This window comes from Mytilus edulis, chromosome 2 (genome assembly GCF_963676685.1).
Source record: "Mytilus edulis chromosome 2, xbMytEdul2.2, whole genome shotgun sequence".
NCBI classification, from domain to species: Eukaryota; Metazoa; Mollusca; class Bivalvia; order Mytilida; family Mytilidae; genus Mytilus; species Mytilus edulis.
In genome coordinates, this window is record NC_092345.1 from 26,339,949 (window position 1) to 26,351,182 (window position 11,234).

General features: G+C 30.6%; 1 protein-coding gene across 2 annotated transcripts in view; it reads left to right on the plus strand.

Moving 5' to 3' along the window:
• LOC139511833 (zinc phosphodiesterase ELAC protein 1-like) overlaps positions 1–10,750 on the plus strand; it is a 64,044-nt gene extending 53,294 nt beyond the window's left edge. For both annotated transcript variants that reach the window (XM_071298944.1, XM_071298942.1), the window contains exons 5-10: positions 3,034–3,128; positions 4,504–4,599; positions 5,992–6,091; positions 7,269–7,449; positions 9,008–9,105; positions 10,468–10,750. In XM_071298944.1, coding sequence (XP_071155045.1) covers positions 3,034–3,128; positions 4,504–4,599; positions 5,992–6,091; positions 7,269–7,449; positions 9,008–9,105; positions 10,468–10,581 — 684 coding nt within the window. In that variant the 3' untranslated portion in view covers positions 10,582–10,750. The remainder of the gene's footprint in view (positions 1–3,033; positions 3,129–4,503; positions 4,600–5,991; positions 6,092–7,268; positions 7,450–9,007; positions 9,106–10,467) is intronic.
• The last annotated feature ends 484 nt before the right edge of the window (positions 10,751–11,234 follow it).

Sequence of the window (11,234 nt, forward strand, 5' to 3'; positions counted from 1 at the left end):
AGAGATCGGTTTTTAATTAGATTGGGTTAGGGCTAGGGTTAGGGTTAGGGTTAGGATGAAATTGAGAAATAGGGTTAAAATTGATTAAAGGATGGAATACGGTTTGCCTAAAGATACTTTATTGACACATTGGAAAGGCTTTAGTCAAAATTCAAACACTCATCATTACAATTAAAGGTAGGGCTAGTGTTAAGGGTAGGGTTAGGGTTAGGGTTAAGATGAAATTTAGAAATAGGATCAAAATTGATTAAGGGCTGGAGTACAATTTGCCTAAGGATACTTAATTGACACATTGGAAAGGCCTTAGTCAAAACTCAAACATTCAGCATTTCAATTAGGGTTAGGGTTAGGCTTAGGGTTAGGGTTAAGATGAAATTGAGAAATAGGATTAAAATTCATTAAGGGCTGGTACGGTTTGCCTAAAGATACTCAATTGACACATTGGAAAGGCCTTAGTCAAAACTCAAACACTCAGCATAACAATTAGGGTTAAGGTTAGGGTTAGGCTTAGGGTTACGGTTAAGATGAATTAGGAATAGGATTAAAATTGATTAAGGGCTGTAACACGGTTCGCCTGAGGATACCGAATTGACACATTCGAAAGGCCTGTGTCAAAATACAAACACTCAGCATAACAATTAGGATTAGGGTTAGGGTTAGGGTTAGAGTTATTGTTAAGATGAAATTGAGAAATAGGATTAAAATTGATTAAAATTGATGAAGGGTTGGAATAGGCCTGAAAGGCCTGAGTCAAAACACAAACACTCAGCATTACAATAAGGGTTAGGGGTAGTGCTAGAGTTAAGTATATGGTTGAGATGAAATTAAGAAATATGTTTAGGTTAAATTGAAATTTAGATATCGGATAAAAATTGATTAGGGACTGCAATATTGTTTGCCTACGAAAACTAAATCAACACATTCGAACAGCCATATTCAAAACACAAGCCTTAATTATTACAAATAGGGTTAGGGCTAGTGTTAGAGTTAGGTATAGGGTTAAGAGGAAATTACGAAATATGATTATATTTATTAGGAGCTGCAATAGGGTTTGCCTTAGAAAACTTGATCAACACATTCGAACAGCTTTATTCAAAACACAAACCTTCATTATTACAACTAGGGTTAGGGCTAGTGTTAGAGTTATGGTTAGGGTTAAGATGAAATTAAGAAATAGAATTAAAATTGGTTTGCCTACTTAATTGACAAATTAGATCAGCCTTAATCAATACTGATCACTCAGCATTACAATTAGGGTTATGGCTAGGGTTAGTGATAGGGTAAAGATGAAATTTAGCATGGGTTTCAATAGGATTTGCCTAAGGAGCCTTAATTGACACCTTTGAACAGCCTTTGTTGAATTACAAACACTCAGCCTTACAATTAGGGTTATGGCTAGGGTTAGGGATAGGGAAAAGATGAATTTGAAATAGCATTAACATTGAGTAAGGGCTTCAAAAGGATTTGCCTAATGAGCCTTAAAGGACAGCTTTGAACAGCCTTATCGAATTACAAACACTCAGCCTTACAATTAGGGTAATGGTTAGGGTTGAGATTAGATTTAGAAATAGGATCGAAATAATAAAAGCTGCCATAGGGAATTCCTTAGGATAATGAAATAACTTTTTTGAACATCTTAAGACAAAACTTTTACAATGAAGGTTTTAACTAGGGTTTTGGCTATAGTTATTAGAATTGTAGGGTTAAGGATAAGGTAAGGGTAAAATCATGTTTACCATTCTCGAGTAATGCCCTTTTACAAAAGTTTGTTAATATTGCTGAATTTGCTGAATTTTTCGTTTCCTTTTTCTTACTTTAGTTTGCCTCAAACAAATGTTATGAAACTTATGGGCAACTTTCAAACACAAAACACAGATCAATTTTGGTTGCCTCACTTTTAATTTTCTAGAGTTATGTTCATGTACAAATTGAAACATTGCTGAACTTGTCGTTTCTGATCTGTTAAGCAAGTTTGCCTCAACCTTTCAAAGTTATGAAACTTATACACAATGCTAATAACAACCACAAAACTCAGATAAAGTACAAATTTGGGTATTGTCACTTATATCGTTCTTTATTTGTATCCCTTTTTGGACTTATTCCCCATTTATCTTTTGATATAAGCCACCTTTGATTATATAAAAAAAAAACGGTTTCTGTCAGACGCGTCTTTGAATATACATGTTAAGGCTTTTTCTAATAGGTCTAAAATAACATGTAGATAAAGGGTTATTCGACTTCTTCCTTTCAATTAAGTAGTATACTGATTTAATTGTGAAATTGTAATTTAAAAGATGTAAAAAAAAAAAAGACAATGAAAGATGTCCAATTGGTAATTGAAAACATCCTTAAATATAGAGTTGTAAATAAAAGACTTTACTAGTTTATAGATAAAACATCTAAATATGAGAAAAAAAGATTTGCCTACTGTGCTACATTGTACATACTCACTCTTTAAAATAATGTTTGGGAGGGGTGGTTATGAAACCAAATTATTTGCTGGTATTTTTCAAAGCTAAAGTAAAAAAAAAGTAGCTCATTTCCATTTCTGTTAATGCATATGTTCCAAGTGAAGGTCTTTGTTTATTCAAAATAATATAAAATCAAACATGGCAAGTATAAATATATGAAATATCACGTTTAAACATGAATATTTTAAATCTTACATAAATAAAAGAACCTATACTCATTAAATAAGTGATATAACTTTTATTTACATTAAAACTATGGTGATAAAACTTTCCAGTACAGATATCCTTCTCAAACTAGGAAATGAACCATTCATATAATGAATTAGGTGTTTTGAGAACAAATTCTGTACGCCTAATACTGAGCAAAGTATTATAACTAAAAGGCCAGGCCTTGAAGTCATAAAACTTTAAAGTCAGTTTTTTGTACTCGTACTCCAAAATTAACCCATCAAAATGTTAGATTTCTTGTTTCGAGCATGATTTTTGTGCTCCGAGCACTGAGTAAAGTTATATGACTTCAACCCCTGATGTGAATGAATTAGATTTAAATTCTTACTTTTAGACATGGGATGTCAACCTATCTTGTGATGATGTCTTACATCCAAATGAAAGACCAGGTTTAGTTATAGAATGTGACAGAGACAAAGTTTGGGAACTGTAAGTTGTCTACTATTGCAAGTAAATTAGAAAAGTAACGTTAAACATTGTGATAATTTGTTTATTTATTTCTCAAGTCACATTAGTTTATATCTAATGACTAAATTCATTAAATGATTTTAGTCAATTTTCATCAATATTATGAAAGTTCTCTTGAGTCCTGTTTCACTAAAGTTAATCCTGCTTGAACAAATTGGAATGTTTTGATTTTCAAAAATTTTATTTGCCAAGCTCAAAAAAATATCAACACTTTTACACAACAATCTTTGCAAAAATCAAGTGACCACGACGCAATGAAACTCGCGAGGGAGATAATTTATTGATTTGTTTCAAACACAAATGATATCTTGTTTAATTACTTTATGTCTGCTTACAAAGATTTTAGTGGGTTTTTTTTTGTAGAAGTACGAATAAGAAATTTAGATTGAAAAAAAAAACCATTTAGGATCCAGTCATTCTTGAATTAACTTGGGTTTTAGCTCACTTTCCAACGGAAACTCCTGAACAAATTCCAACCAATTCTGACTTGCAATAAAAATGTGCATTAGGTAAAGTTGTACCAGCACTTTTCCCTTTGTTGGGGTGCTGCCACTTAACTGGTAATTTTAAGGAAATTTTGCAGTTTTTGATTATAATGTTGAATATATTACTAGTGATTACAGATAACGATAAAAACATTAACAGCAAAAAGCAAAGTGAGATCTATGAATAACTTTCACATGGCCAAAATTGATAAATGACCTCTTAAAGAGTTATTGCCCTTTAAGGACAATTTCACACAATTTTGATATTATGTTTCATAATTATAAAAAAAACTGCTCCTGAAAATACCTAACCAAATTTAAATAAAATTTAGGCTGAATAATTCTTATGTTATCTAGAATAAAGCTTGTGTTTATGTTCTGTTTCCCCCAAAAAATTGGCCGACATGGCTAAAAATAGAACGAAGGATAAAATGCAGCAACAAAATCAAGTACCTGGTTTTTTTTTATATAATTGCCTCTAAATTGAAGATTTTAATGAAATTTTGCATTTTTCAGTAATTGTCTTGAATATTATTATTGATAAAGATAAACGGTAAGCAGCAAATATGTTCAATAAAGTAAGACCTACAATAGGTTTATATATAATAAAAACTGTCGACTGACCTCTTTAGGAGTTATTGCCTTTTTAAGACATTTTTCATAATTTGTTTATTGTGTTTGCTTACTTTAAAGTTTTCTCCTTTGAAACTGCTGTATTCATTTCAGTCAAACTCATTTGAAACTTATGCTGAATAAGTTTCAGAGTATCTAGTTTAAATTTTGTAATTTTCGTACGTCAAGAAACGTAGCCAACTCATTATATATTTATTCTGGTTTGACTTTTTATTTAGATATGATGACAATAAAATTGGAGTAAAGGCAGTTTGGTTGAAACATAGAATTCCATCGTTTGCATTTGTAATACAAGAGAAACCAATAGCTGGAAAGTATGGCATTTATACACTATCCATCAATGCATCTTTGAATTATTTTTGAAAGAAAAATATCTGTCAAAATGAAAATTAGAATTTGTAAGATGTGAACTTGTGCATGAACATATTGAAATGGTTCTAATCTATTGTATTTTCTTTTGACCACATCTTTTAATGTAAAATGTGAAATATCTACTCATGAAAGATCAACATATGGTCCTTAATAGTTAGCTGTCTTTTGAATATATCAAACTCTAAATCTGTACTAGAGAGGTTAACACACGGTCTACAACAATAGACCAAGTATAAAGAACAAGATGTAGTTTGATTGCCAATGTGAAAACTCTTCACAAGAGACTAAATGACATAGAAATTAACAATTATAGGTCATAATATGGCCTTCAACGATGAACAAAGCATAGTCAGCTTCAAAAGGGCCTGAAATAAAAATGTAAAACAATTCAAACAAGAAAAATGATGGCATAATTTATGTACAAAGTCATGCACCAAAAACAAATAAGAAATAGAGCAACAAACACGAAGGGGTGGATCAAAACTTTTGACAGCAACATACAAATATGTCGGGGTTAAACATTTTGAACACTCAGTCCTTACCTTGGACAGTGGTGTAACTGGTCAACATAAGAACAAAAATCTGTTAAAAAGGCTTTACTCATCTCAGTGTCTACTCGATATGTCAACCTTTAAATTGTACAGGGCAAGAAAATATGTGAATAAACTTTATATAGACTTACAGATATATTCAATTAACACCATACTCCCTATTGAATAACAAAAATAATTAGGTTCAAATGATAACCGAATGTGTTAATGAGATCAGGAAGTTCATACAAAAACAATTATTTCATTCTGCAAACCTTCAAATCAGCATTTAATTAATATAGTTTGGTATAATTTCTACGTATAATTATACTTTGTAGAGGGCATCTTAAACACGAGGGTATTTATCAGCTACAAACTCATCTAATGGCCATTAGTTGAGATTTAGCCGAAAATGCCTACAGTTGGAAAGACCAATGATTATCTGTTTATCGCTGTTTTCATAGGCAACATCACTATCTTATTTTCATGACGTCAAACATTTTCTTTCTCTCAACTAAGAAAAAATATACACTTACTAACATCCTTTATATAATATCGATAATTTCTGTTTCTGGCAAATAGCATGATTTGAAAAATCATCTTACAAAGAATCAAAAGAAAATACACAAATTAGTGATAAATTATATATTTTCATTTTATAATCTGCAATAATTTATTAGTTTTATCTCAATAGTCTAGATGTACTTAGTATTACTGTAGATTTCAATCAGTATAGTAAAAAAGGAAAGCTCAGATGTCTGAGAAAATATACCATATTATACTGAAACTGTATAATTATGACAGGTTAGATGCAGCTAAATTAAAGGCTAAAGGTGTACCTCCAGGTCCATTATATTCTAAAATAAAAGCAGGGGAGAAAATCACAGCACCATCTGGAGAAAAGGTAAATGGTACATATATTTTCGAAATATTTTATCAATGTTAAAAAAGCTTCTTTTTTCAAAAGTAAAATTTAATCATATTGCATGATTAAAATACCAATTATAAATTAAACATTGTGTTTAAGAAATCAGTTGAATGAAATGGAATGTTTGGTTAATTCTATCATTCAAAAAACTTGATTTTTTGGCAAATCATTATCTTTAACTACAAGACTGCATGGCTACTATGTACAATGCTTTAAATGAAGTCACAAGCGAAGCCAAATTCTTGTTATGTTATCGATGTTTACCAAGCCAGTAACATTTGGTTAATTGTTTACCATAGCATACCTATTCAGTTGAAGGAAGTTTGATGTAACTTGAAATTTCCACCAGATATTTAAATGATCGAATAAAATTTAACCTCCGACGAATAACAGAAATCTTTCTGGTAGCTGATAACCTTCAACACTTTATATGAATAGTGCATCACTTTTAATTCATTAAGAAGGTCAGTGATTCACTGGAACAGTCACCAGGTGCTTTTAATTAAGAATGCGTTTTGACATTACTGGTACATACTATTGATTTGTTATACTTTTTCATATAAAAAGCTTTTTAAAGTGTTTATTGGTTTGGGGGTCATTTGTTCAAAGGCCAAAATTGCAGCAGCAATTAATAGATTGCTTATGGGCAAACTTGGTATTCCATTATTGTGAGCAATGGAAAAAATGGTACCAAACACACCCACAAAAAGGTAGAACCTTAACTTTTGCACTAAAGGTTTTTCTGTAAAATAATAGCATCTGCACTGAAAAAGTAGAAACTTACAATTTAAACTACATGTATTTCATAGAAGAGGTATATTCAATAAAATTGATTTGATGTTGTATGAGGGTCTTGCTGAGTTTTAAAGAATAGATAATAATAGGTAAAAAGTGCTGAGTTACTCAGTAACGGGCAATAATTAAATAGAGAAAAATAAGCAAACTGAATTCAGGATAGAGAATTTCAATATGATGATATATAAAGAATAGATACTTATGGTCAAAATAAATGAAGAATAGAGAAATATTGCATGAACAGTTAATGAACAACGAAGAAATGAATGAACCTTCATCTAGAGTTATGACTAACTTTTGACTGAAGTCAAATGTATGCATGAACCTTTAAGCTGAGATACATGTAATTCTCGTTAAGATTTCTCCCAGAGATGTTGTTGGACCACCAAGACCAGGAAGAAAAGTAATTATATGTGGTGATACCTGCTGGTCAGAGGAGCTTCTTAAAGTTGGACAAAATGCAGATATTTTAGTACATGAGGCAACATTACAAAATAGTTGTAAAGATACTGCTATACAAAATGGTCACTCAACACCAGGTAAGATTTGTCAATATCCTTTTGAAGGTAATTCGGAAATAAATTGTAGGATTAACAGTTAGTTTAAACATATTTATTTATAGTGGATTGGGAAACAAGTTTTTCAACTTATATTAATCCCTTTCCACTTTGCGGGATTAACAGTTAAAATATATGGATTCTTTATGTCATGACAGCAATTGTTATTGATGTAGGAAGCTGGTGTTTCTGTGAAAACATTCAATCTGTGGTAAATATTACGGTCCTTGTCAAATAAGATACGAGTTGAAAGCTAAAACGCACCTCACAACAATAAGAGTTAGATCTTACAAGCTTTGAAATGCTAGTGATAATTAAAAATGAACTGATTGGGCCACTTGGCCACCGAAGCCTACACATTTTGCTACCCTGTGACCTTAATTAGCTTACTACAAGAGTACTGTATGGATTTGCTCTTGTTTAATGCGGAAAACTGTCCGGTACTCACTACTTTGTCCTCTGAATTTTGGTGGATAGCTGACTTATTGCCAATCATATCACAGTCTCATTACTAATAATCAATGAAAACAGTTACAATATAATGCTTAAAAATGTGGTAACATTATTCCTTAATTTTATTGACTGTTGTCTGCGTCGTGTTTTATTTTGAGATTAGATACAATTTTAATTTTTTTGTTGTTGCTTTTAATGAATTTAATTATATAATTATTGAACTGACATTCAAAATGAATAGAAATTAAATTCTTTACTGTGATCTTAGAGAGTTTTGACATCAGCAAATATTTTCAACTTTCTTTTGTGTGATTCAGACTATTAAAACAAATGAAACACTTGCCCTCATGGAATTCATAATTTAATAAGAAGTGGTCTTTTGACATGAAATTAATTTGACAGATATATAAACATTATATCTCTAGATTAAGGAAGCATGTGTATCTCGTTTCAATTGCATATGTAGACTTGTGTAAGCATTTAACCAGCTTGTATCAGAATAATTAGTCTGGATATGGAGGCATAATATTATCTTATTATATACTTCTACCTTGTGGACTAACCTGTTTATATTATGTCTACGTTTGTTGGTCTTTTTTACAAATTATGTTTAAAATGTTCTATTTCTAATGATGCACTTGATATTTGCTACTGAAAAGTGAATATCTTTCCATTCATATATCCTGTTTGAGAGGGTTTATTTTTTCGTCTCAAGCATAAGAATCTGGATAGTGTGTCATATAGGTATCTTTTTATAAAATAGAGCTGCTTGGAGATTAAGCTAACCTGTTGTTTATGAAATAGAAATAAAGAAATTGTTATCAAGAAGATGCTTCAGTTTTGTAAACGAAAAAATCAATTAAAACACTTTTTTTATAAAGAAAAGAAAAACAAGATTTGACCAAACCCAAATCGGTCTCTATTGTTTAAAGTAAATGTTTTGTTAGAAAAATTACATAATTGTCATAGTATCTTGATACTGAAGTAGACATCTCCACCATAGAAGACTTCAAAAACTTATAGTCATTATATTCCATTATACAATATATAAATGAGTACACGGATGTAACAAATTTGTTTTTATCAGAAATGGCAGCAGATATTGCCCAACGATTAGATGTTGAGAAGCTGGTGTTGACACATTATAGTCAGAGGTATAAACCTATCAATTGCACAGATACTGAGGTGAGTACATTTCTTCCTTTTTAGCTCACCTTACCCAAAGGGCTTTGTGAGCTTTTCTATCACTTAGCGTTGTAGCCCATCATTATCATTATCCTTGTCTGTAAATTTTTACAAAAATCTTCTATGAAATCATTTTTTTTAGTTTTTGAAATGTGTCCAATAACTTACCTGGTATCAAAATTGCTGACATGGCTAAACATAGAACATTGAGTAAAATGCAAGTTTTGACTGCTATCTTAAAAATAATGCTCAAGATAGAGACAATCTTAACTTGCTTAGGATAAAGAAAATCTGATAAGGCAGAAATGATCAAAATTTGGAAATCTACCTACTGATTATAGGAGTTATGGCCATTAAATGATAAATACGACCGATTAGTATTCATTCACACCTATTATTCTGAAAAATTTATAGTTAAACAGAAACATATAAAAGCAAAACTAATCAGTAAGACAAATAAAACAAATGATCAAGATCTTCAGTCAACTCTATAAAGGAGTTTTTGACTTGTACTTATGGCTTTTACCAACTTATGTGTTGCCTATTATCTCAAAAATTATTTAAATTGATAGAAACTCAAAACAGCAAATTTGATTAGCAATACATAGATGGATATCCCATATACTTTGTTTTTCTAAAAAACAGAAATAAAAATAGGTTAGCATAGATGAAGTTGTGAATTGTTTTATATAAGTGTTTTGCTCTTAACTGATGATGGCTACACATTTTCGCTTTTTGGACAAAAACTATAGACGATAGAGTGAAACTTTAAAAAAACAATTATCAGCAAAACAAAATTTGCAAGAAGCAGATCATAGTCATGAATTATATTGCAGTCTTCAATTTTGGAGAGGGACTATCGATGAAGATGCTCTTGGATCTAGGTGACCGACACATGTACTTTACATCATCTTGTTTCTTTGTATGGCAGCTTAAAGAGTCAATATATCTCTGATACAAATTAAAATTCTAAAATGATTTACATTTGAAATTGGTAAAAATACTAGAAATTGGACACACATAATCAATATTGGATATTATATTTTGTAATAAAAACACCACTTTGAATATTACATATTAGATAAAAATCTGTTTATGGAATATTGATTGGATACCAGTATATATACAAGTCCACATGTTCATAAAAAAGACATATTCTATGTTTGTATTGTATGGTAAAGAAGCTATATTACATAAAACTACACCATCTTCATTGATATGAAAATAAGAGAATTTTGAATTATTGTCAATGAGTTTGTTTCCAAAAAGTAAAAACAAAATGTTTAAATATATTACAAATAAGTTTCCTTGTTATCTATGCTAGTTTAAACAAGACAATGTCATCACATGTTTTATTTACAGAACCAAGAAACTGTACAGATATTATATGATGAAGCAGCTTCCGTGATGGGAAAAGATAGAGTTGTAGCAGCATATGACTTGTTGTCTATATCTGTACCACTAAAATCATCGTAGTCCTAAATTATAGCAGTATCTGATTACAGTATGATATATGACTATCAAAAAGTTAAACAATGAAATATGTTAGATATGATGTACCTCAGTTACTTTCAGATCAAGTGATTTGAAAGAAAGTAGATGTTTTATAACATGTTGTAACAAATAAAAGTATAATTTTCTCAAATGCTTAAAAATCTTTGTAAACCAAAGAAATACTTAAGCAACAACCGACTTTATTGATGACTAGCTGTTGCCACATGTTGAGAATTTAAAAAAGAAGAGGTTTAAACAAGTGTTTGTTAGAATAATGGATAACTAGCTAAGGAAAGGCAAACATTAAAGGTGCAATACAATTTTCCCTGTTTTTTTAGAATATTCTTTTGCGATGAAATGGTTCCATTAGCTTTAAGTGAAGACTTCCCAAACTCACTAGTATATATAAAAATAGTTTTGTCCTACATTATCATTATTATTTCTTTTTCTTTTCTAATAGTATATTTTTGTATATAGAAAAGAAGGGGGAATTTAAATTTTCTCCAAATGTGGGCATTGCTGAATATTTCTGAGCCTGTATTGGCATAGCACAACAGCCATATTGACCAAATAGTATAATATTATTTTGGAGCTGACTGGGTTCTTTCCAGTACTTTGTTTTTTTGTATGACTGC